The sequence below is a fragment of the Carya illinoinensis genome, chromosome 10, assembly GCF_018687715.1.
Source record: "Carya illinoinensis cultivar Pawnee chromosome 10, C.illinoinensisPawnee_v1, whole genome shotgun sequence".
Classification (NCBI taxonomy): domain Eukaryota; kingdom Viridiplantae; phylum Streptophyta; class Magnoliopsida; order Fagales; family Juglandaceae; genus Carya; species Carya illinoinensis.
Window position 1 is genome coordinate 8363462 of NC_056761.1, and position 27996 is coordinate 8391457.

At 38.4% G+C, this 27996-nt stretch overlaps 2 protein-coding genes across 2 annotated transcripts; one reads left to right on the plus strand and one right to left on the minus strand.

The window, feature by feature from the left end:
* Positions 1–4064: 4064 nt before the first annotated feature.
* On the plus strand, positions 4065–8091 carry LOC122279778 (tryptophan synthase beta chain 1-like). The gene is made up of 5 exons (XM_043090607.1): positions 4065–4465; positions 6450–6806; positions 6956–7389; positions 7500–7594; positions 7709–8091. The coding sequence occupies exons 1-5, from the start codon at positions 4073–4075 to the stop codon at positions 7888–7890; spliced, it is 1461 nt and encodes a 486-aa protein (XP_042946541.1). The 5' UTR covers positions 4065–4072; the 3' UTR covers positions 7891–8091.
* A 572-nt stretch (positions 8092–8663) lies between these two features.
* Positions 8664–17995, minus strand: LOC122279136 (polyadenylation and cleavage factor homolog 4). The gene is made up of 8 exons (XM_043089509.1): positions 17471–17995; positions 16197–16298; positions 15852–16106; positions 13269–13413; positions 12598–13154; positions 10427–11377; positions 9766–10314; positions 8664–9525 (listed from the first exon to the last, which is right to left on the minus strand). Exons 1-8 carry the CDS (start codon positions 17807–17809, stop codon positions 9475–9477), a joined length of 2949 nt encoding a protein of 982 aa, XP_042945443.1. The 5' UTR covers positions 17810–17995; the 3' UTR covers positions 8664–9474.
* Between the last annotated feature and the right edge of the window lie 10001 nt (positions 17996–27996).

Consider the following 27996-nt stretch of genomic DNA (forward strand, 5'->3'; position numbering starts at 1 on the left):
CACTTACACGAGTACTGTAGACTTGCACAAATCATTTTTCATTTATGTAACTTCAACTAAAAATTAGAAAATTCATCTCTAAACCATGAAATATTTTTAAAAATCGATCACTTGAAATTTCTTAAAAAGACGAAATTAAGCTCTAATATTCTAATTATATCTAAACTCTTTAAGTTATTGCGTGCGTACATGATCATGCATGCTCATGTTGAAGGGGAGGCTAGCTATGTGGTTATAAGCTATTTAATTTGTCAAAACTCAAAATAATGCAAGAAACTATTCTACCATATATCTGACCTTTATCTTACTTTGATGGAAAATTATGTTTTAAAAATAATTAATTTAAAATAATAAAACACCATCATCGACTTAATAGAGTGATAATTGTGATTAGATAATAATGCAATTTCAATGAATGCATGGACTTAATAAAGTAGCAAGAAGAAGATCTAGTTTGAGGTTTTCAACCATGCTGGGGGAACAAGAAAAATCTATTCTTCATCTCCTTTTTTTCATCATCCTCTCATCATTCTATGATATGTCATTAGATCATAAGTTCACAAGTAAAATATAATAAATAATCTCCAATCATTTAATGACACATCATGGAAACAATGAAAGATAAAATAAATTAATTAGTGCATTTAATATAATATCTGTCTCAACTCTAGAATACAGATCAATGAAAAAAAGATAGACATATAAAGTGATTCATACAATATTGATCAAGAAAATATTCTCCAAAACCTATGTTTCAATAAAATTGATGGAAAATTTGAAGAGAATTCAACAACAAAATCTTGTCCAGTCATTTGTATAAATATATCATCACATTTTCGAGCCAAAAAAGAGGGCATTATTCAAAGAGAGGGGAAAAAAACCCATGGAAGCATACATTAATTGGAGCTTGGGTTCGGTTGCATTTTATGATGCCTCAACAGATCAGGCCCAGTCCCAGATATCATGGGCAGGTTGGGTTTGCTATCCCCAAATCCATTTAAAATAAACAATGACAAGAGATAAATTGCTCACAATCTGCACTGAACTTGAGTTGGGTAGAATTGGGCCTACTCCATTTGAATCTCTGATTAGGCCCAATGAAAATAACAGTATAGACGTACGTATCCAGACCCAGTTAGTTGACTGTACAGATAGATCATGTATTTCTTGGGAGCTCGGGAACTCTTATCTATAAAACAATCAATACTGATTATTTCAAGTGATTGAGTTTTAAAAGAAGAAATATTTTGATCATTTCACTTAATTATCAGTATAACATGAAATAATTAAATTAAATAGATATTATCTATTTCACTGAAAAATTATTTGTCATAGACTACTTTTTTCAAAGAAAATAATTATAGCAATGGCATTCCATGCGTGTTGATAAAAGAAAAAGGTAAGATATGAAGTTGGTGTAAATGATAGAATAGTATTAGAGAAATGATACTTGTGGTCATTAATTCTTACAGTCGTGAGTGTGCAAGTATCACGCAATCACTTTAAAAAAAAGTGAATAAATATATGATCTACATGAAAAGAAAATTAATTTTTTAATAGTGGATCTCATTTTTTTTCAAAGCGATTGCACGGTACTTGCACATTTCACAACTGTATGTAGCATTACCCATAGTATTATTTGTCACTGGTGTAGATCCAAATTCATATGGGATATCAGTTATTTTCTCCAAAATCATTTAGAATAATATCAGTAATTTTTTTTCAAATCATATATTTATGCTCATTATTATCTTGTTAGTAAATATTTGATTTTAAGTTTGGAAGTGATTCTGATTTTGATTTTAACCAAATTTTTGGTAGGATTTTTATTTATTTATGTATTTATTTCTGATATAATAATTTAGATTTTTCTATTTTTCAAAAATCTTCATAATTTGAATTTGCAGCTATTTAAGTTAGACTTTTGGGTTTCATAAAATAATTTTGAATTTTATTATTAATCAATATTATTTAGAGTTTTCTATGTATTTTTGAAAAATCGCTTGTCTTCTCTCTGTGAATTATCTATTGAAAGTAGCCTGTAGAATAATCGCTATTCTGTCCTACATTAGTTGGTATTAGAGTTTCAGCATCTTTCCTGTGATAATTTCTCATCAGTTTTTATGGCTAGTGGTTGAGGTCATGGCCGTCGTGAGCAGGTTCCAAATGAGGAAGTCCCGCGCACATCGTGATTGTAACATTCAGGATGTGATGATTGAGAATTTACAGATGAAAGTTGTAGAGTTAACCCGACGTTTAATAATGCAGGATATTGGTGATTGTGAGATGAAATATTACGATTCCAATTCCAATTCCAATTTAGAGAACCCGTATCATAATCGTGCTCTATTCTGGAAACACCGTGGTTGGAAGGAGCGTCATGGGGATTTCAGTTTTAGAGTTGATTTATTGCACGAGGTTGAGTGGATATACTACTCTAAAGAAGAAGAGTTTGAGGATAGACATTCTTCCATAATGTGGAACACCATACCAATCTACGATATCTATCTTGATTGAAAAAAATTAAGTGGATGAGGTAATTATTTTTGTTGAAAACCTAGAAATTTTGAAAAAAGAAAACGGTGGTGAAGTTTTGAAGTTTGAAGATGATGAAACAACTTTTGAGACAATTAAATATATTGGTTTTTTTGGAGTTTATGATTATTTTTGTAAATTCGCCTATGCAATTTTTTTTTTTTTAAATTGAGGAAAAAACCTAATTTTAGAGTATAAAATGTTCAATATTATTTTATTTTAAGCTGATAAAATCAATTGTAGTTTTTTCATGATCATCGGGATAATACAACAAGAGGGAAGAAATATTGGTCTAATTGGACATTCAAGAGATCGAGATAAGAAAGTTTAGAATTCAAAGACAAATTCTCTCCAAAAGATTGGTCTAATTGTATAAAGTTTGTGCAGCCTGTACTGCTCGATAAAATAGTTTTCTTATTTAATAATTAAGAAAATAATTTTAAATATAGTGATGCGTTTTTTTTTTTATTTTTTAAAAGAAATTGTAAAAAAATAAAAAGAATTAGGCAACGTATGAGTTGGACGGCACATTAGCCCGACTCTTGAAGGCCAATCATTAAAGTTCTTTTGAGACCATTGCTCCAATAATATTAATTCACGTCCACTTTAGCACATGCATTGTATATCCCAATCACCAGTTACTTGTTCCATTATCAAACACATTTTCAACATGAGAACACGATCTTTGCAACATAAAACGTGGGAATTGTATTCAGATTTCTAGAAGCTTATGCATTTTCCCACACATTTTAGTCAGGTTTTCGGACCGGGATTCTTCTGTTTTAAATCATAATAAATCATCATCATTATTAGCTTAAAAGTTTGTATATATCACTACAAGAAAAACGGACTTTTGCGATTAATTTATAGTAACGAAAAGACTATTAGCAACCAATTTTCTTTGTAGTGTATTAAAAAAATTGATTTAATTAATTACATCAATAAAATACACAAAAAAATATAAATAAAAATAATTGAATGTAACGTTTCTCTCCCGTTAATAAACAGTCGGCATGTGGATTGTGGGGTTCAGTTACATCTAGGTCACTATTAAGTTAACAATTAGAGTGAAAGGCAACAAATCTTTAATTAGCGATTAATATATATGGTTATATATTCCTAATCTATAATATTATATATAAAGGCTTTATAACATTCAGGCCGTTTAGAATTTGGAATGAACTGAGATTAATTTAATTTAGTCTAATTTTAAGATGATTTTAACATAAAAATATCTAACTCTTAAATCATTAAACTTATATTAATTTAAAACATCTTTACACATAAGACTTATAATATTTTTTAACTCAACATACATTACTTCTTTACAAGCAGGACCACTCACATATGTACCATGTGATGTCCTTTGATCACTAGGTTTCGTGTGCAGCATGTGGCTTTCTATCGTTTCATGACATTGACCGCATGCATGCATGTGTTCCTCGTTCGCTGATCTAGACGTACGTACGTACCACTCTATTATAAGAAGCTGAACATCGAAGGCCTTTCGGCACCCCAAGTTTTTATTAATAACATTATGACTTGTAACATGAGAAGCAGTACCACCCATCCTCTAGTTCTTACTGCCAAAATCTGTCCTACATCCAGCACAGTTTGGAGAAGAAATAGCAATCTTTCCTCAAAGCTGCTGCTGGTTCGTGCAGCAGTTAGTACCGACTTTGAGTACAAGACTACTTTGGTTAAGGAGGTTCCGGTGTTGAGTGATTTGATCATGAGGAGGAGGACATTGACAATGCCACAAGTTGTCGAAACAGGCAATGAAGATGATGAAATTAGAAAAGCGATCGGGAGCAATAATGAAGGAAGGTTTGGGAGGTTTGGAGGCAAGTACGTGCCTGAGATATTGATGGCTTCTTTGAATGAGCTTCAATCCCAATTCAACTCCATCTTACGTGACCTCGAGTTTCAGGTAATAATTAAGTACGTACGTACGTAGTTCATTGATCAAAAGAGTAATGCTATTTATCACTGATTTTTCAAATTCTCTCATTCTTCCTGAATCAAATTTCTTGTATGATATATAAGTGAAAAATATTTTTTATATTTTACTTGTTTATATGATCATTTATTAATTGATCATTAAAAGGATGGTGAATAATATTTTTCGTAAAACGTTATATTTATGAATTATATTGTACAAATTTAAATCATAAATGCATGCATCTTCAATATAATAAATATTTGTTTCATTTATCTTTTAATTTTAGTTTTTAAAATCATGATGATACATCAAAGTTTAGGGTTTATTGGTTTTCACGATTTTATAACTCGAGGTCTCAGTCGGATATTTACGTCAATCTTTCGTTAAGAAATTAATAAGAAGATTGCCACGTGACATTAGTATGCCGCGCTTTCAACTTTTGATTGGCTGACATGGTATTTTGATGTCGTCTGTTAGTCAATTAAAAACTAGCATGTCGCCTTCCGTTAACTTTTCAAAGACTCAAAACATCACCTGGGGGCACCATGGTCCATGAGGACAAAGCCAATTTTCTTTTGTTGTGTTTTCCTTGTGTTGTCTATTGAATCGTCCTGATATTAAATTATAGTAATGTTATATACAGTCGTAGAATTACAAACGCCGTACAATCGTTTTGAAAAAGAGTGGGACCAACGATTAAAAAGTTAATTTTTTTTACATGTGAGTCCCATATTAATTCATTTTTTCAAAGCGACTGCACGCCGCTTGTACAACCACGACTGCAAATATCATTTCTCATTAAATTATTTGGGTCCCATCATTTTTGAGGTACGAGAATGGATATTCGTTCATATTACATTATATATATACACACACACACTAGGTCAAGAGCGCCTAGTTGGGTTAAATAGGTTTTTTACAAAATTAATATGATTTTTTTAAAAAACTTGATTAATGAGTAATTTAATATATAGAGACAAAAAAGTAAACTTTGGCAAATATCTTTAAATAATGATAAGTTAATAAGTATAATAATTACATATTTAGATATATTATAAAACAAAAAGATTAATTTAAAATTAAAGTTAAGATACATTAGAATAATATAGAAAAATAAAAATAACGTCATTGCCACCACAATAAATACTACCACCACACTCAAAGAACGCATAAAATTTGAAATTTTTTTGAGATGTTAGATGATAAATCCAAATCATGTGTTTTGATATAATTTTTTTTTTAATCTCAACATATCTGAACAGATCTTGTTTAGATCCAAGTGTTTTTCTTTATGAGGTTTTTTTTTTTTCGTTTTGTACTTATTGTTCTTTATTGCCCTTTTTGTTTCTATAAATTTGAATATTTATATTCAGACTAAGATTTGAGTGTTTTAAGAAAACATATGATATGGTAGGTTTGAAGGGAGTAGGTAGAGAGGTGACAACGGAGAGTGAGAGAGGTTCGAGATGCGAGGAGAGAGAGAATTAAGAATGAGAAAGATGGGTAGAAAAAGATAATTGTATCCTTAAAACAAGAAAATAACAGACTTAACGGAAAAACAAGAAAAATTATCATTAAAGTGAGATAGTCACTTATTATAATAGAATAGATATACATTTTAACAGGTACGTAGGAATGATGAATAAAATTGTAAAAAAATAAATAAAGATAAGAAGATTTTAGAAAAGAGTAATATTACATAGAGTCACTTTTACGTACTTTCTATGCACTCGACTGATATAATTGGTTATATTAATTTTTTTTAATACAAAACTAATCATATCCATAAATTGTATAAAAAAAATATACAAAAATGACTACATATCAATTTTTAAAAAAGCGACCAAGTCCTGACTTGGGAAGCTCAATCCTGGCCATGGCTCCTCCATCGGCCTCAGCGCCCATCACCACGGGAGCTCAGAAAAATAATGGAAAGTTTCATTCTTATATATCATGAATGTATTAATTGAAGGCAGAGCTGGCAACAGCACTGAGAGACTATGTTGGGAGGGAGACACCTCTCTACTTCGCTGAGCGGCTCTCAAATCACTATAAGAACAATAAAGGAGAAGGGCCAGATATATATCTGAAACGAGAAGATCTCAGCCATGGTGGAACACACAAGATCAACAACGCTATCGCACAGGCGATGATTGCCAAACGCATGGGCAGGAAACGCGTGGTGGCAGCCACTGGTGCCGGACAGCATGGTGTGGCAACAGCTGCTGCTTGTGCCAAACTTTCTTTGGAGTGCACCATCTTTGTGGGCACCAAAGACATGGAGAAACAGCCTTCTAATTTGCTCTTAATGAAACTGCTGGGTGCCCAGGTATTGTAATTACAGTACTTCTTCTTTTGGCTCCAAACTCTTCTAAATTTATGCAATTCAGTTAATCTTTCCATTAACGAAGAGTATAATATGTGTCTCCAACTACAAAGTAAACTTCATTATTTCTCTATATGGCCATACTCTCGTAGGTTAAATCCGTGGAGGGGAATTTTAAGGATGCAACCTCGGATGCAATAAGGGCATGGGCGGGAGACATGGAAACCAGTTATTACTTGCCTGGCACAGTCGTGGGGCCTCATCCATGTCCAAGCATGGTCCGAGAATTTCAATCAGTGATCGGAAAGGAAACAAGAAGGCAAGCAATGGAGAAATGGGGTGGCAAACCAGATGTATTGCTTGCCAGTGTAGGGACTGGTTCTAATGCATTGGGGTTATTCCATGAATTTATTGAAGATAAAGATGTGAGGTTGATTGGAGTTGAGGGTGCTGGGCTTGGCTTAGAAAGTGGTAGGCACTCTGCAACTCTGGCTAGAGGCGATGTGGGTGTTTTTCATGGAACCATGAGCTATTTGTTGCAAGATGAGGAAGGCCAGATTTTAGAGCCATACTCTATTGCTGTGGGGTAAGTAAAAAAAAATGCATCAGGTTTTTAATACATCAAAGATGAAAATCCGGCCTCCCACTAATTGCAAGCTGTGATACATGTGAGCCTTATCCACTAATTAAATGCAGGTTACAGTACCCTGGGGTTGGCCCGGAGCTGAGCTTTCTCAAAGACACAGGGCTTGCTGAGTTCCACACTGCCACGGACCGGGAAGCCATTGATGGTATATACAACGAGCTATCAACTCATGATGTACTTTCAAAAAAAAAAAGTATACTTTTTATTTATTTTCCTAAATTGAAACCATTAATTTGGTTCTCTATTGTTGGCATTGCAGCATGTCAACTGTTATGCAGGTTGGAAGGGATAATTCCTTCATTGGAGGCCTCTCATGCGTTGGCATTTCTAGACAAACTTTGCCCTACTTTACCTGCTGCCACGAAGGTTGTAGTAAATTGTAGTGGGTGTGGAGATAAGGATGTCGCCACACTTTTCAACCACAAACATCACTCAATGTAGCAACGGTTGCGTTTCTTTCTGCTTGTAAACAAATGATTTAACGCACATAAGCAAAGATGCAATACCCTTTTCTTAGTGCTGGCAAGGCCTAATTTAGAAAATCAGAAATATTTAAGAATCTGTACGTTTAGTGCTGGCAGTGCCTACAATAAACGGGGTTGTACACGATTAAGAGGAAATCCATTGCTATTGGATGATACAGATGGTTTTACTGAGGAAATCTTTAATCGATGAGGTATATGCATTAATCTACCTAAAATTAAGGAAGCAATGAGTCATGTGCAACTACTCCAGTGCTCCAGAGAGCTAAGAGGTTTGCCTCTCATTGACTTAGAATAAATGTATTGAGTGTTTTCTATCAAGCTTTAGATAACAACTGCACCAGAAAACAAAACATTAAAAAAAATGAAAATACTTTTGACAAACGTCTATGTCGCAAAATTACTGGGAAGAAACGGCTAAACATTGATGAGGCTGAAATATTGAACTGTTGCTAAGTTTCTCGATCTACTGAAAAAGATTCCGTCATTCTCTTGATTCGGAAGAGAAGCAGAATGCATATGATGAATTCATAAGCAGAGTCGTATAGAGTGAGTGAAGCATCGTTTCCAAACTTGCAGAGAAAATTCCGCAGAACACAAATATTTTGAGAGAGAGAGAGAGAGAGGCATGATCTTTTGTCGTCAAGGTATACACATTGCAACCATGAAAGGCAGGCAAGAAAGGCCATCGGTTCAAGGGGACAAATGCATTCAACTTAATCAAAGAGCAAGTACACCAGTTTAAATCTTCTTGTGCTTAATCAAAGAGCAAGTACACCAGTTTAAATCGGAAGAGAACAAGCACTTCAAATAGGAAAGTAAACAGTACCGCTATTACAAAAAATGAAAAATAGAACAGTACCATCAGAAAACAAGAGTCTTAAAGCCAAACCCACCACCCTTGAGAATAATTCTTAATTACAATATAAATGAACCCAAAACAATCTCTGGGTAAAAGCCGAAAAGAGAAAAAGGAAAGAGGCTCCAAGCCTATTTGTAAATTCAACTGCAATTGGTTTTGCTCCCATCGAACCTTGACTTTGATGAGAAATAAGCACGGGAGGCCTTTGCTTAAAGGTACAACTGCTCATCCTTCACCCTGCATAATGTTTAGAGAAAAGAGGTGCGGAAAAAAGGTGGATCTAATACGCTGGCATGCCCCACCCTCTATTTTCCTTTTTTCTATTGCCTTTTTTTATGGTGGCGTCGTTTTTTTATATTGTTCCATGGTGAATGACGCCCATTCCCTTTCAAGATGACTAAAGTATCCTTAAGAATACCTGTTTGATGAACATGAAAAATGTTTCGAATGTCCATTCCTTCTTTTGTGCGAGAGAGGAAAGTCACGCCAGAAAGGTAACCCAGGAATTTGTGACCTCTGCTGCAAGATAATGTAGCATGATACAAAACCAACTATACATGTACAACGTTCTGGCATGAAGCCAAGGTACCGGAAGCTCTGATGCTACTGTAAAAGTAAGTTAAGAGCATGCCCAGAAAATAAACAAAATCACATTAAGTTACAGACAACAATGAAGAGGGTCTAACTAATAAGCCGCATTCGTTTGCTTTGACTACCCTCTGCAGTAATTCCCTGCGTATGAAAATTGTAAACAATGACTATAGAAAATAAAGTAGAGCTTTAGGCATAAGAATACGAATATATCGATATACACATATACATACACATATATTGCTCATTGTTCCCATGCATGAATGAATGGCAAAGACCTCAAACAAAATACTAATGAAAGTGAGAGTCTTAACAAAGTCAGACTTTCTGCAGCATGTAAATAAATAAAAACTATGAAAGTTTTGATGGAGAAAAACATACCCTTTCATCTTGTCTAAAATCTTCTGGGGAAACCACACTAGATTCAGACCGGCACTTAGCATGCACTATAGGACCCAACTGAGATCTATCCATGCCTGCTGTCAAGCCGCCAGGCATATTTAAGTAGACAGCCCCCTTATACATCCACTCTTCTGTCTCATCACTGTAAAAATCATCAAAAGGCTCCCCACATAATGCACATGCATTCTGGTCATCATCAGCAGGCACAGCCATTTCTTCATCATCCTTCTTTTCTAGAATGACCTCAGTAGGCAAAAACCCAGGAACTGCTTCACTTCCCAATGCCTCTGCACCACTGAGCCACATGCTCACACTTACAAACCACTTACGAGAAGGTTTCTGCTTCCGGTTCTTAGACATTCGATTCTTGGTTACATGCCAATCCATATGACTACTGTGCTCTTCTTGACATTTGAACCGGAGGCCACAGGTTGTGCACTGTCTTGGGAGATCAGTATATAGGGCACTTATTGCAGACTCATGGCGCACCTTAAGAAGGTCAGCATTAAACTCAACTCCCACGGAATCCTATATATTGAATGACTTGGCTTAGAAACAATCTAACAGTTGCATTTAAAGGGGGAAGAAACCAGTCTTTCAACATCTACATCATACAGAGAAACATCAATGCAGTAGATACCTGTAAAGGCGTGGGTCTGGTCAATGAGACCAAACCCTGAGCCATGAGAGAACCGATCAATCCAGAAATGCTTGTCTGCTGATTAGAGACAACTGGAACTGCATTTTGTGTGAGAGGTATCATTTGCGATGAAGTGGGAGGGACACCTGGAGGTAGTGGCAAGGTTCCCCCCTGTAAATGTAGTGAGCTATTTGGGATATTTTGAACAGGAAACACCAACTGAGCACCAGTTACGGGTTTTGACAGAACTGTGCTAACAGCAGCACCATGCATTTGTGGTTTGTATCCATGATTCAAACGTGGTGCCACTAAATGAGGTGGCACTACAGCTGCTGAAGATGGATGTGCCCCCTGGGATGGAAGAAATTGTAGCTGTAAAGGAGTGACTTGAACCTGATTTCGCTGATTCAGAGAAATTAGTCCTGCACGCTGATTAGGTAATTGTGACAGTTTCATAGCACCCAGCTCCTTGTTTCCAAAACCATCCAACTGCTGATCAGGCATATATAAATACCCATTTGGACTACAATTATTGACATTATTGCTAGCATTTATCAAGTCAAATTGGCTCCTCTTCTGTGAAAAAATAGGCTGCAGGGATGGTGGGCGAGAATTATGCACATTTAGCAGAGGCCTTGCACCCATAGATGCTGGTACAACTGCCGGTTGCACCTCAACACTAATAGAGTCAAGATTGGAAGAACCAAATCTTGATATAATAGATTGAGGTCCGCGAATTTTTGAATCATTATCAGGAAGCTTGTCAACAGGAGATTTTTCACCATCTGATGAAGACATACCACTTGCCCGTAAGGGCAAATGGAAATTCCTTCCTCTTCCTTTGGCAAGATGGGGAGGCATATTCCAGGCCTCCTGTGGATAGCGAGAATCCAGAATGTGACTTCTCTCAGCTCGGAACCCTGGTATCTTCCCCATTGATCCACGACCAAACTGCAGTAAAAATATCAGAACTTCAAACATTTAGGTTAGGTTCATTTCTCTCTTATAATTACAATTCCCAGAACATATTAACGGTTTCCACTATAAAATAAAATAAAACGTGACCTCAAAAATGTGAAATGAGGTTGGACAGCACTATAGAGGATGTCTACCATGACTAAATTAATGGGTAAAGATTAGGAAAATCAATGGTTTCGGGTTAGTGAAAGAGAGAGTAGAGTTGTACAGTTTTGAGTTTTAAAGTTGGTTTAATTAGGGGAAAAAACTCCTGGTATTCCTAAACAGCACTAATTATAGCCAATAAACATATGCTTGGATGATGGGGAAATGTAATCCATAATAGCAGGAGACATACGAGAGATTATTAAGTAAATTAGTCTCCAACTGAACCTCCGAAGATAAGGGTGCATAAACAGGCATGCTGCTTATGAGATCAATGAGATTGATATACAAATATTTTCTTCTTACTTCAGAAAACAGACGCTCTTCCCTCTTTTGACATTTTGGGGTATTGATGTTTGAGGGAAGAATGATCAACAATTTCTAATTATAGTTTAAAGGCCATGCCAGAAGAAATGGAAAGCGTGGAAGGAAAGAAAGAAAGAAGAAACTAATTTGACTGAGATCACAACTTCAAGGAGCACTGCCACCAATCACTAAAAGAAAATAATGTTTCTCAGATGCTTGATCAGGTTATAAGAACTGAAAGGAAAACATAAAAAACTACTCAACTTGAGACTCTGAAATTGTAGATTTTTTTTCCCTTTTGGATCGGTGACCCTGAAATATGTAGATATACATTGCAAATGGCTGAAAATAACCAGGAACAGATAGCAGAACCTAGGGTTCTGCTTGGTAAGTGAGATGAAAATTTTGAGTTTAAAATGAAATATTAAAATATTATATTTTAATATTATTATTGTTTTGAGATTTGAAAACGTTCAGAAAAAGTTGAATTATTTATTATATTTTGTATGGGGATTTGGAAAAGTTGTAATGATGAGATGAGAATTTTAAGTTTGAGATGAAAATTTTTTATTACCAAACCATACCTAAAGGAAAGTACTAGTCAAACCATAAGTAGGGCAAAGATTAGACCAGTATAACTAAGGAATTCGCTGCAAGCAAGAATACCATTTGAATTCCATTTTATCTAACAAAGCTGCCCAAAAAAACAAAGTACGGCCCAGCAAACAAGTTGAGAATCCTACACTTAGTAAGGGGACTGCATCTTCAGTAATCATAGAAGAGTTGTCCAGTGCAGGAAGCTGAGCCTGATTAGCCATTAGAGGGGAAGCTCTTTGTACTCCAAAGGCAGGCCTAACACTGACTCTTCCAAAAGGTGGAACAGATGTTGACAAGAAATCATTGCTCCTGCTACGGTCTACTAAAGGGCGGCTCAGATCTTCCCAATCAAACTCTTCCTCTTCAGTATTCTGCCATGATGGTGTAAAAACCTTATTGTCTATACCATTTATGTCATGGCGCTGACCAAGCAGAGGCTTATCGTTAAAAGATCTCTTCCCAGTGTCATTTCCATAAGCATCAATCAAAGCTCTTGGTTGTTGGTGCTCATTTCCATTACTGACGTTGTACATGGTTCTAGTTTGTAGGGTATGATTACTACCGGCATAGTGTTTTCCATGCAGGCTACTCATTTCCTCATCGCCACCAGTTGCTCTACCTAGTCCATACTTGAATTTAAGATGAGCTGTGGAGCTCCTATCAGCAAGCCTTCTAGAAGAATGATCTGCTGCAAATTCTTCAACTGCCAATGATAAATTCCTATCAGGACCAGTTCTTGATGGTGAACAGGGTCTCCCAAGTCTGACAATTGAAGGTGGATACACCTTATTAACCCCAAAAGCAAAAGGTGCATTACCTGCATTTCCTGTTGAGCTCAATCTTGGGTCTCCAGCCTGTGAGGATAAAAGCTCTGCCTGACCCAAATCAAATTCATCATACCCAATGGAAGGTTTTTGACCGTACAATTTTAAAGCTGAGGTTTCCCTAGCTTGCTGAATATTCTGCAAGGTTACAAATTACAAATTTGAGCAAAGGAATCCACCTTAACAACAATTGATAACAAAATTAAGCATTTTTCGTCTTGGCAGGTTCTTTAGCTTAAGGTACTATAAGATAATATAAAATAATTATATAGACATGAAAAACATGTAAAACAGCACATTAGTCTTCCTACGTTCACTAAAAGAATTGAAAAAAAAAAAAAAACAAGGGGAATAATCGATGCAGACCAAAAGAATGCACGCAACTACACAGGTAGAAGAAGTGTAGACAGAAGGAAATATTCAGATTTGATTAACATCTAGAATCAAAATATTTGAGTATATTGATGGGCAACCAGGTGCATGCCCTCCACCTCCCCCTCCCCCTCCCCCTCCCGCACCCAAAAAAGGGCCCTTAATTGGACTATTGTTTTTCGGCACACTGAAGCACTTTTTCACCTTACCACTTCAACCTCAACCCCATTCTCAAGGAGGGTGGAGGTAACTGCTGAGCTAAAGCTCATTGACATTTTTTTTCAAGTATAATTCAAAAGTCTATCATCATGAATGGGACAATTATAAAATGGAAACATATCTCTCTCTAGCAGAAGACGGAATCATTCTTGAACTTTCATAAAATGCTACTATTTCAAGCTTATTATTATGAAGATCACAAAAGAAATGGTGACGGATGAGGCCTTTCAAATTTCAAGGACAACGAATTATGCTCCAAGAAAATGCAAGATTGCTAAACTGCACCAGATCCTGCAAATATCTCAGTTCTGAGTACTACATGACGGCATACTAACAACAATCGTTTGGCACTGTTCCAGCTAGAGTAATAGTCCTCAAGGGATATAGGCATGACCAGTTGTGAGCTCAGCAAAACTCCCATAAGCAATTTGTGGAGGAAAAGAATCAGTAGGCCCAATCATTAAATCACATTCACTCCTTAAGTGTTTAGGCATCTCTTCTTTAACCATCTCCTAAAGTAATCTTTATTTCTCTCCACCATAATGAAGAAAATTCCTAAATATTCAAATTAACTACTTGCAAAAGTTTGTTTTAACCAAGATTTTTTTTTTTATAAGTATTTTATTTTAACCAAGAATTATAATTCAAACAGGAATTACTTATCAAAACAAAATAATTCAAAGAGGAATGAAGTGAACCTGCCACCTAGTGTGCATGATATCTATGTTCTTTTCGTTTTCCTATCAACTAGGCATATTTTATTTGAAGTGCAAAAGGGCGCAATCCAAGTGCACTGGAAGTACACAATATCAAACACCCATCTATAGGGATGAAGAAAAAAAAACAACACTGCATAAAATCAACTGAAACTATTTTGCACAGCCATCCATACACAAAGGGAATTGTTAGCGCTTTCCTCTCACAATCTCCAAAAGTTCAAGCATTGTGTTCCCACCAACGACGCCACATAAGACACAAGGGCTCTATGTTCAAAAGGCAAGAACCTTGCTAACCATTCCACGGAAATACTAAAAGAATTATCACCAACTCAAAATGCAATATATCATAACCACCCAAGGAAGACCCAAGCCACATTTGGGCTCATACTCCAACAGGACTAGCTAATGATACAATTGGAGTCCCTTGGAATCATTATAAAAAGCATGAACTTCATATTCACAAGCAATGTGGAATCCCATTCACCACCTTTTACTCAATCCAGGACATTACATTCTCTCCTCTTAAATTCCCGATGTCTTCATCAAGCCATTAAATCATATGTGACAAGGCTGAAACTCCACACTTCTGGTTGGAATTGACTCTATTATCATTGTGACAACCTAAGGAAGGCCAAGTCATATCTTGGCCCATACTCTAAAAAGCCAAAGCATGAACTTCTCCTTCCCAAGCAATGTCGAATCTCATTCGCCACCTTCCTTCTACTCAATCTGAGGCATTATATATATTATAAGGCCATGTTCCTCACTCAAATGGTTGGATGTACACAAGTTGTCAAGATTTCTTTTGTTGTGGAAGGTAGGAAGAGGGGGATGTCCAACTCCGTTTAAGATCAATTGACAATTGACCTCTTTTTTTGCCATTGTCAACCTCCAGATATGAAATTAACTATACCAAACTATGATACCAAAAGAAATATTTCCATATAAAACAGCAATTTCTAGCCACAAGTCCCGCAAAAAATTGGGATATCTGACTTGCATAACTTTATAAAAATCAAAGATACAGATATTAGTATATTCCTATAAGATAAACTCTGGTAACATATACAGGCTTTTACTAGTCCAGAAAAAGGGTCACTAGAATATGCAGCACAGCATTTTAGAACAGATATCTCAATGCAAGCCTTAATTAAGTATAACATCTTGACGAGTAAGCAGAATTTCTGTACTAAACTAATAAAAGAAGTCTAATCCTTGTCTTCAGATTAAAAAAAAGAGGAAGAGAGAATTCAACAGATAACATACACCATCCACAGCTGAATGTTCCAACTGACGCAGATACTTTGGATTGACGTGTATGCCATGGGTGGGTCGAGGAGATTCAGAAGCTCTTGAGGGAGTTAAACCAGATGATTGATCGTTCGCTGAAGGAGAGAATTGGATTTGTGCCTCAATCATTCGAACGACAGAAGGTGGAAATACAGCTGACCAGGTGCCAAAGAGATGCTGCATGGCATTATGCTGATTAGGGTGTACTTGCCTGTATGCCTCACAAAAAACCTTTTAAAAGTTCAAAAAAGAAAAACTATCAGAATCTTGATTTGCAAACTAATGAGTTGTAAAAGCATATGCAGATAATGCAAAACTCACCTCTGGCAGACAAGAAGAGAAGTATGTAACATATTCTCTGCCAATATTCTTGACAATACTATCTAAAAGATATAATGAAGGCAATTTTTGTTCAACTGGGGCCTGCAGAATCAATTACAAATTTATGAAGGAGGTAAGGACATCACATGACAAAAAAATTCCCCTTACTTTCCAAAAAATAGGTTCATCCAAACCCTACCAATAAAGTTAAAATTTTGGCGAATGCACTTGAGGGTTAGACAAAGGGGGCATCCCAAACGCAAACAATAGTTAATTTGTGATGAATCCTAACAGTATTAAAAAAGAAGGAAAAAACTGAACATTTAAATTTTCATTAGAGAGATGACTTGGAATGCTGCAAATTTTGTTTGCAAATGCCCCGCAAAAACTGTAGGGTTCATACCCCCACCCCATACGCTAAAGTTTTACAGATCCATCAAAGCTCTTGGGAGAACTTCGATTAATAGCATAATATGTACGTTTACATAGAAATTCTCCTTTCAACAAGTTTTCAGAAGAAAGTCAAGAATCAGAGATGTTAGAAACAGTAACCACTTTACCTTTCTAACTCCGGCCAAAATCAAATTTGGTTAAACTCAGAAGCAATCATATACAGATCAAATAGTATTCATAATCATATCGATATCTACTTCTAAGCCGCGTCCTAATAGGATACGGACTTTAAATCCTGTTTATATGGAAATACTATAAGCAGCATTTAGATTTAGACTACTTTTGAGGCAGAAATCACGGATTTGTTCGTGTTCGACTACAGTCAAATCTTTCAAATTTCATTAGATACGGAAATCACTTCTTTCAATTTTCAGAGTGCTCGTACAAGCCCGTGTCGCTTCTTAAAAATCTATCACAACATTAGAGGCATTGCGCTGCCCGTGCACTACAAACCATTTACGAATAAGATTTTCTGGAAACAAAATCTACTCCAGCAACCAACCAGAGGATAAACGAAAGGAGACGGGAAAATTTAAAGTCCAAGAGCTTTTAAATTCAATGTAATCGAGGCTATACTCTATAAGAACCAACATATAACCAAGTATCGAAACTCAAAATTTCTCCATGTTCTCCCCAAACCCTCTTGCTCTTGGAAACCAAATAAATACCAAATTTCAACAATCACACTTCTCAAACGCCAAGAATTACATCAAACTAAGTTGCGTACACGAGATATACGAAAACCCTAAAATCCCATGACTATACAAATTCAGCGAAAACCTTCTCCCACTCCCCAGGATTCCACAAGCACTCAAACGAACCTCGAGAATCCGAGCGCAAATGCCTTCGGCAATGCCCTTTCCGTGCTCCTTCTGGTCGCCAGCGATTATGGTGAGATCCGTGATAATGGGCTTCGAGTTGAATGTTAACTCCGACAACAATAGATCGTAAAAATGCACGATTTCCTCTGCGCTCGGCGGCGTGACAGTGTCGTCTTCGGCCGAACCCCTAAGCTCGTCGTCGCGCTGCCTCAGCAGAGCCTTGAACCGGTCAAGAATAGTCTGCGTTGGTTTCTGAGGCGGGAGCTCAGTGGCCACCACCTTCGTCACCGTGGCTAGGTTTCTTGGGTTTTCTCGGTTCTCTGAGCCCGTGGATGCCATCAGAGAATAACAGGACGGTAATTAAGGGCTAGGGTTTTGTCCCACCACTTGAGGGTGAGAATCGAATTAAAGTTACTTCCCACCATAGAAGAACTTACAGAGAGATTAGAACTAACGAGCAAGCGACGGAACGTCGGAAGGAAGAGATTTCTTTTTTTATCGGTGCGGCTTTCAACGTCTTCCTTTTTCTCGCGAGGATTTTATTAAAAAATTAACAATAAATAAATAAATAAAACAGAAAAATGAAAAATAAATAAATAATAGAATTTAAAAGGAAAAAAAAAAACCTTAATAATAGAACCGAAATTTATTTTTAATTTAAATTTTTTCATTTGTGATATTTGATTTTGAGATATTATTAAAAAAATAATCGACAAAATAAATTAAAAAATTTTCAAGTTCTTTGTTTTTAATAATTTAAGGAATTGTTTGGATAATGAAATAAGATAAGATGGTTTTGAATGAAAGTTAAAAGTTGAATAACATATTGTTAGAATATTATTTTTTAATATTATTATTATTTTAAGATTTAAAAAAATTGAATTATTTATTATATTTTGTATGAGAATTTAATAAAATTATAATGATAAAATAAAATTGATTGAAACGATCTCTTCATTTGCACGATAATTAAGGAGGTCAGTTTTCATGCAAATCGTCAGGAAGAGGATCGGATAGCATACTATAACCGGTGCCTCCATGTTTTTCATGCTCAAAAATGTAGTGATCTTTAGATCAACCTCATTTGTTTTCATAAATAAGATGAGATTAGTTGAGATAAAAGTTAAAAATTAAATAAAATATTATTAGAATATATTTATTTAATATTATTTTTTATTTTAAAATTTGAAAAAATTAAATTATTTATATATAAATTTAAAAGATTTATAATGATGATATGAAATGAGAAAAAAAATTTTATGAAAGCAAACAAAATAATTTAGAATAGTTTGCAGGGTACTTAATGAATATGATAGCTCCCTAATTAGTAAAGGCCACTGGGTCAAAACGACGTAAGGTACTTATCTTTTCATTATGAGAAATGCTTTATAAAAAAATAAAAAATAAAAAAATTATACAAATACATTTATAAATTGATGTAAATTGTTATTATATATTAGATTATAAAATTATTTTTATATATTTATAAATTAAGGTAAATTATTATTATATATTAAATTATAAAATTATTTTTATTATAAAATAAATGTAACATATTATATAAAATCAAATCAATATATAAATTTATATTTATTGAATCTCTCTCTTTTTTAAGACGAAACACTTCTGTTTCATTATACCTTCTAACCTTCACTTTCTACACAGTTCTACCTACCTAGGTAACTCGCTATATGGACTGACAGAGAATTGGTCCTTCCACCTATAAGCTGTCAGATAAGGAATCTTCAGTTCTTCAGACAAAGAGTCATATGATGGCACTCGATCCCCAGATGAAGATCTTCGTATAAACTCCCGATAGTTGCTCTCAAACTTTTGTAATCTTTTATCATATGTAATCTGTGTTGATAACTCTTGTATATATTCTTTAATTTACTTGTACAGTATACATATATACATCAATGGAAACAACTGTTTTGGCTATGAAACCAAAAAATAGACTTTCCAAAACTTTAAAATGGTATCATAGCCTTTCTAGACTAACCCACAATGGCTGGTCTGCTTCTGGTTTTTCACCATTCAGCTGTATTTTCTTTACCCAACCTTGCTCAGCCTGTATCCATCAAACTCGATGGGACAGAGTATTTGGCATGACCTGTTCACTTTTTACCTATCTTTCAGAGTCATGAACTCATGGGGATTATGGATTGTTCACAATCATCTCTCCATAAATTTCTTAAATTTCAATAATCATCATCAACACCTTCCTGAGGCTGTTTTCTTTGCTCTCTGCACAAAAACAAAATCAGTGTGCAGAGAGTTCACGTGCCCTAAGTCAGGATCAAACACACCCCACCTAGCATGAAATTGACCTTAAAAACCATTGGTGTCCCCACATGCGACCTTGGATTCACAACTCAAACAAATGTCCTATATTAAGATCAGAGCTTTTGTTCTATTTCATTTCAAATGAAATAGACACCTCTGTCCAAAAAACTAAAAAAAGAAAAGAAAAGAAAAAAGATGTCTTTCTCGAGTCGAAACATAGTGTTGATAATTATCAGTAACAAGTAAACCAACTCAATTCACAACTTACCAGCCCTCGAATTATCATCTAAAACTTGAAATCTTTCTTTATCCGACCAAAATTAAAACGTGAAAACTACTTTTAAATACTTGCCATCTGGTGGAAACATTGGAAATCAGCATCAACGTGTACCTACTTGGAAAACAACTTGGCATGTGTTTCATGCCAGTTGCCCAATTGCTTCACAAACAAGTTCCAAGTTTTTGTATGTCTCTGTCTTTCTCCATGAGTCTAAGGTTATATTTGGATATTGAGCTGAGTTGAATTGAGATAAAAGTTGAAAATTAAATAAAATATTATTAAAATATTACTTTCAATATTATTATTATTTTAGCATTTGAAAAAATTAAATTGTTTATTATATTTTGTGTTGAAATTTGAAAAAATTATAATAATTAGATTAGATGAGTTGAGATGAATTTGGACTCCAAACTTGGTTATGGCTTGAATGAAGAAACTAGTTTGGAAAAGACAAAAAAAAAAAAAAAATCTCACTCAAATTTGCATGAAACATTTTGACACAGCTCTGGAGTAGTCCATGGTAAATAAAATCTTCCAAAGCACAAAAATAAAAACAATAATAATAATGTTGACGACGTGTTTCGCGGCCTGGGTAGTTGTGCGGGCCCGCCCTCTGTACTTGTAAGACGAGCAGAGGATGGACTCGAGGGACTTTATTAGTCCTCCGATGGTTTTGTTAGTAGGTGTTTCGCGTATGTGTAAAAATGACCAACCAACCTTTTCCATAAAAGGGTTGGGGCTTTTATACCTGGCTTAAACCCTGTCAGTTATGAGAGGTTTGGGATTCCAAGCTATGTCCGAGTTAGACATGTCTCGTCTCTGGCTCGGCAATGGCTTGCCATGATGTGGTCACGTGAGAGTATACCCTGCCACATAATAAATGCGACATGTTCTTAATTTTTCATGATTGAGCCAATCATAAATGCGACGTGCCCCTACCCACTCGAGCATGGAGAGGCGTGTTGTCCTTCCTTGAGTGGGTGCGACCCGCTTGGGAAACCGACATAAGTAGCTTTGGGCGAGGGGAGACATCAAATTAAAGATGAGCTTTCAGCTGGACCGAGGCCTAGGTCCCAAAAGTCCCTACACCCAGCTTGGTTCTAGGCTGTTGGATTGTTCTGGGTCGAGCCTCCTGGTCCCAAGACTGGGACCTCCCACATTACCCCTCGAAATCTCACCGCGGTCACGTGGCGGGATTTCCAAACGAGACAACCTTCTTGATTCCCAAACTGCTTCGACCAACCCAGGGGTCGCGGTGGTAGGACCCCATGAAGAGAATGGCCAACCTAGCCCACCCACGGGCTCATACATGCCATGGGTCAACTTGGCTTATACCAATTATGTTATTACTTATTGTTTATTTTAATTTAATTATTTACTTTTCAAGGGACCTATTGAGGGTTTTCAAGTTGTAATCCTTATAAATAAGACTCTTAATCTTTGCATTTACATCTTTTGACAAATTTTCTAGAGAATGATTATTTTGTTTAGAAGATCAACAATCGGTGTTTGGCACTTGATTTTTTGGGTGCAATTCGTGAATCCCAAAAAGATGATCACACATTGCAATTCGTAAATAGGTGTGATTTATTTATCTTGATCTTCCAACTTGGTGCAATTTGTGAATCCAAGTTATTGTTATCCTTGTTTTTATCAAGTTATCAATTCATGAGATTTATTTCAACTATTGTGCAATCCTTGAATCATTAGTTGATTTGTTACCTTTTGTTCATTCAAGCTCTTAAGTATTTTACTTTCCTCTTGAGTGTTCATTATTTTGTTCTTGGTGTTCATCCTTCCATTGCTCATTTGATTCTTCCATATTCTCATTTTCGACCATTAAAGTGTTTGCCACTTTCCATAAATCCTTTCCTCCACAAAACCCTAGCCGCCCACCTCAAGTCCCTATAAGGTAATTCCTTTTAGGAGTCTTGACTCCCTCCCATTTTAAATCTCTTAATTTAAGGAATTGACAATCACATTCAATTCCTTAAATTACTCTTCCTAAAATCTCTCTAGTCAACTATTGACTTACCATCCTAGTCCAACGAATTCCACCCTTCCCTCAAAGATTCCTTCCATCTTGCAAACCTTCCATAAAACCCTACCCAAATCATTCTTTCATCCCAATTTACCCTAGCCCAAACCCCACAATTCTCCTTAAGGAAACTCTTTCCTTTTAGGAGTATTGACTTCCTCCAATTCAAATCTCTTAGTTTAAGGAATTGATAATTCTCTTCAATTCCTTAAATCTCTCATTCCTTAATTTAAGGAATTTATAATTTCTTTCAATTTCTTAAATCTCTCATCCCTTAAATCTCTCAAGTCAACATTGACTTTCCAAACTAGCCCCACCTATTCCTTTAAGATTTTTATTACTTGGGAATCTTTCCAAAACCCTAGCCTCCATCCATCTTGGCGCCAACCCTAATTCCCTTGGGCAATTTTGGCAACCGTAGTTGCCTTATAGCCCAAATCCCTAGCCTCATTACCTCTTATCAACCCTAGCCCAATCAACTTGGCTCCACATTCAAGGAACAAGTCCTAACCATCCATAGTGAATTGCAAGCCCTAAACAATTAGCCTACCCAATTCCACCATCATCTCCATCATTCCGTTTCCCAAACACCTACCATTTGTTGAAGGACAAGCAAGTTGGCAAGATCACTCGGTCACCAATATCACCAAGGCGGGCTCGTGAACTTAATGTTTAGGGACAAGATCAGGGTCCCTAACATGCAGCCACGTGGCGGGGTTTCCAAACGGGACGACCTTCCCAATTTCCAAATTGTCTCGACCTGCCCAGGGGTCAAGTCTTATGGGCTTTTGGCTTCATTGGATGTCAGTTAATCACTGTTTCAACTTATGTGCCACTTGTCCTCTATTAGACATGCGAGCAGTTTCTGGCAGGAACAGATGAGACTGCTAGATTGCACGTCCTATGGTCTCCTTGAGACCTCACAGGACCATGTTACTCAAGCGCCTGACACCCCTTTCATTGCCCATGACAATTGGAGACTGGCACGTCTCTTTATTGTAGCCAATCACGTCAGTGCTGCTTCGTTTCTCACGCCTTGTGCCGACTCCTTGGCTATTTAAAGCCCTAGGCTCTTCTTCCTCTTTGGCCTTTTTGCAGCTTCCTCCCACCTGAGTATCTCTTTCCCTCGACCTTTCTAAGCCTTTCCCTTCCCCTTTCAACTCTAGCACCTTTCTTCTTTAGTTCCGATGGCCGCGCAATCATGCACCTATGTTCCTTCCCCTTCCTACGACGGTTGATGCTGGATCTCTGTAGTCACAAAAAAGGATCTTCAATCTCTTTGGAGGGAGTTCAACATTCCCCGATCGGTCATCCTGGTGGTTCCTCAACTATTGGACCATGCTATATACTCTTCAGGGTTAGCGTCTTGGGTCGCCCTATACCCCGAGATGTTCACTTACGAAGTCCACCTCTCATTCTGTCTCCTCGTCCTGTAGGTTCTCCACTACTTGGGGTAGGCTCTTGCCCAGCTTATCCTAAATAGATGGAGATTACTGATGTCCAACTGCGTGATCGCCAGGAAAGCCCTCTCCCAGGCTGAGGACATGTACCCCAACCTAACAGCTCGAGAGTTTCTATCAATATACCAAATCAGTCGCCGTCCAAGCAACATGTGAGGGTTCCAAGCTAGGTTCCCAGGTCAAAGAATCTCAACATTGGAGTCTCGCTACTCGAGCATCAAGGACCACACGAAGAAGTTCTTTTTCATCTCTTGTTCGGGTTGGGAGTTTCCTGAAGAAGAGCAGGCTCAGGGGGAGTTTCCCATCCATGCCAACTGGGGGCTTCTTCCCACTGCATAGAGTGCGAATATTCGGTTGATTCTGGAGGAAAAGGCCCGTGTCGAGAAGGTGGTGGACTGGGCTCAGAAGCATGAGTACGATTCGAACACTAACATTGCGCTCTCAGATTATTGCGTGTGGGAGTATTACCAGTTGCCGAGCGGCTCACCCCGTAGCATGCGTATGACCCACGCCCCAAGATCGAAGAGGTCTGTCAAACCTTCCCAGCAAGCGGCCAGGCGGTCAAAGCTTGCCACGACTCCTTTCTCGGCTCCTCGATTGGGGCCGGCGCGTCGAACTCTCCCTCGTCAAAGTCCTTCCTCCTCCCTCTTGAGGGAGGACGACTTCGTACCTTGCTAAATCACCATCAGTCGCTCAACCTGCTGTTGGGCCATCTTCTCGTGCTGGCTACCGACAGGCCCCCGTTAAGCCTCTACTTCCTGTCTTTGAGGAAGAGGATGAATCAATTTTTTAGGCAACCTTTCTCGAGTCCTTTGCCAACTTTCCCTTGTAGGTGCCGAGCGAGGGGGGAAGTTTGAGTCATTCGAGGACACCTTGAGGGAGGAACTCACCCGTGATAGTACGAAGGTAGTCGATGCAACGAGACTGGGAGAGGGGGAAGAAGAAGAAGAAAAAGAAAGATAAGAGAAAGAGATGAAGAAGAATGAGAAGAGAAAGAGATGAAGAAGAAAGAGAAGAAGAAGAAGAAGAAGAAGAAGAAGATGATGATGATGATGAGAGGGGAGAGTACGGGGATGTAAACAGGACCAGGGAGTGGTCCTTTGAAGGTAGGGGGAGAGAACGTCGGTGAGCTCCTCCAGTTCTTCTTCTGGATCTAGGACTTGTTGTAATGAGGAATCCCCAGTTTGGTCCCCCTATATTGTCGAACTGAGTGACAACTAGCATTTTGAGGGACTGGGGTCGGACGACCGTCGTAATTTCCTTGAAGGGTCACCCCCCGGGGGGTCCATAACTGGGCTGCTTGGATGGTGCATGTGGAACTACCGACGATAGAGAGGTGGGAATGTCGAGGGCGGGCCACCCATGGCCTCTAGGTCTTACCAGCTCCCCTCCTAGGGTTGGGACCGGGGTGGAGCAGACCCCGAGTCAGAGCTAGAGCGAGCCTATACGGCTACTACCGAGCTGATGGCTCGAAAACTATGGCCTGCCTTTGCTCATGTATGGTTTCGTTCATCCTCTCTTACTACAAGTTGGGCCCTCGAGCTCTCCCCCCCCTTTTTTTTTGTTTCCCTCCCTTCACTTGTTTGTTCTACCTATGTCTCGCACGCCATTGACTAGATTGCCAATATGGTCGACAATGAGGTTGGAGAGTTATCTGAGGCCAACCGCCAGTTGGCTTCTCTAATGCGTCTCGAGCATTTCAAGCTTCAGCAGATGACATAGAAGAACAAAGAACTCAAGACCAACCATGATGAGTGGCTCAAGTAGATCGACAAGTTGTGGGAGCGTGTTGGTCAGATGGAGAGGGAGGTTGCTAGGTGGGATCACCAGAAAGCGGACTTGAGGCAGGAGCTTGATATTGCCATGGAGATCGTGTCTCAACTAGTCGACCGTAACAGGCAGTTGGCAGATGAGCATGATGCTGTCATGCAGAGGCTGAATGCCCAGGAGATCGGATGTCGGGACCAAGTCGTGCTGAGACAACTTCGTCGGGACCATGCTAAGGCTTAAGAGCAATGTTCGTGACTGTTGTCCTCGAGTTTTGTGAGTCAATTCGGGCCCTGAGGGTGGAGCTCGAGTAGGCCGAGACGGAGGTGGAAGCATGAAAGGTTTGAAAAGAACGAGAATCTCTTGTCGCAAGATCTCTCCATCATTGGGCTGAAATCCACTCTGGAGAGTATCCGTCACAACACAGCCAAGATCAGGGCTCGTATCCAGAACTGTAATGCCATACGGGACACAACCTGGTCGTTCGGTTATCGGGAAGGCCTCAAATGAATGTGGAAGCATTGGCTGGAGTTCCCTGACAAGGACTTGCATAAGCTAGATTTGTAGTCGCTCAAGTTGAACCCTGAGACTTGGGCCTTCTGTAAGAACATTGGGAGGCCCGAATACCCCACTTTCCTCCCAGTGATTCTACCCCACCCCCTCCTTAACGGGCTCGATGTTTTTTTTTTTTTTTATCCCCTTTGTACAAATCTCTCCTATTAATGAGAATATTTATTTCAACAGCATTTCACTTGCTTTATCCTTCAAGCCTTAGAAATTTCGAGGGGTGAGCCTGCCCTTACTCACCCTACCGGCTGGACCCATCATCCTGATTGGGTGGGGGTTGTTCAATTGGGGTCTCATAATCTAGGGACTCAATTTCATTGAGTGAAGGTCTGCCATTTTAGGGACTTTGCCTTACCCTGCAGTTGGATTGTGGCAAATCTAGGGAATCGACTTCGGTGGGCAGGGGTCTACTAGTCTAGGGACTCTGCCTTACCCTGCGACTTCGATCGGGGCGAGTCTAGGGACTTGGCTTTGTTGGGTAGGGTCTACCGATTTAGGGACTCGGCCTTACCATACGATTAGATTGTGGTGAGTTTAGGGACTCAACTTCGTTGGGCGGGGGACTGCTGGTCTAGCAACTCGACCTTATCCCGCGGCTTCGATTAGGGTGAGTCTAGGGACTCAACTTTGTTGGGCAGGGATCTGCCGGTCTAGAGATTTGGCCTTAACCCGCAGTTGGATTGAGGTGAGTCTAGAGACTCGGCTTTTTTGGACGAGGGTCTGCCGATTTAGGGACTCGGCCTTACCCCGCGACTTCAATTGGAGGGAGTCTAAAGACTCAACTTCGTTGGGTGGGGGTCTGCTGGTCTAGGGACTTGGTCTTATCCTGCGGTTGGATTGCAGTGAGTCTAGGGGACTCAACTTCGTTAGGTGGGGGTCTATCGGTCTAAGGACTCAGCCTTACCCCACAGTTTCAATTGGGGCTAGTCTAGGGACTCGACTTCGTTGGGCAGGGGTTTTTCAGTCTAGGGACTTAGCCTTACCTCACGGCTTTGATTGGAGCGAGTCTAGGGACTACAAGTCTAGGGACTCGACTTCGTTAGGCAGGGGTTTTTCGGTCTAGGGACTTAGCCTTACCCCACGGTTTCGATTGGAGCGAGTCTAGAGACTACAAGTCTAAGGACTCGACTTCATTGCGTAAGGGTCTGCCAGTATAGCGACTTGACCTTATCCCAAAGTTTCGATTAGGGCAAGTCTAGAGACTAGACTTCGTTGGACGGGGGTCTGCTGGTCTAGGGACTCTACCTTATCCCACAATTGCATTGTAGCAAGTTTAGGGACTCGACTTCATTAGGCTAGGGTTTGCCGGTCTAAGGACTCGGCCTTACCCCGCATTTGGGTTGCGGCTAGTCTAGGGATTCGACTTTCTCAAGATTGGCTTTGATGCCTCTCTCCGAGACCATAAACCCCAAGAAATTCTTGGACTCCACCCTAAATGCACATTTCGCCAGATTGAGTTTTGTCTGGTATCGTCGAAGGACCAAGAAAGCCTCACGGAGATTCATCAAGTGTGAGTCCGCCTTCTTGCTCTTCACCAGCAGGTTGTCCACATATACCACCATGTTCTGACAAATCTGTTGTTTGAACATTCGGTTAACTATCCACTGATATGTGGCGTCGGTGTTCTTCAAACTGAATGGCATGGTTTTATAGCAGAATAGCCCCAATCTATAACGGACGCTATCTTCTCTTCTTCATTTGGGCTTTTCTTGATCTAGTTGTACCCAGAGTAGGCATCCATAAAATTGAGGAGGGGGTGCCCTACCATTGAATCCATAATTAAATCAATGATGGGTGGGGGAAGCTTTCCTTTGGGCATGCTTTGTTGAGGTCGATGAAGTCGAAGTCCACGCACATCCACCACTTCTCGTTAGTTATTTTCACTAGGACCACATTAGAGAGCCACTTCGGGTAATGCACCTCATAGACGAGCCTTGCTGCAAGGAGTTGATCCACTTCTTTTGCGATGGCTACATATTTCTTGGCACTAAAACTCTGTTGTTTCTGCTTAACCTTCCAAGCCGCCGAGTCGACACAGAGCCGATGTTCGATGACCAAATTGTCTATTTCTGGTATATCTTTATGGCTCCAAGCAAAGATGTCCTAGTGCTCAACGAGGAGGTGCTTC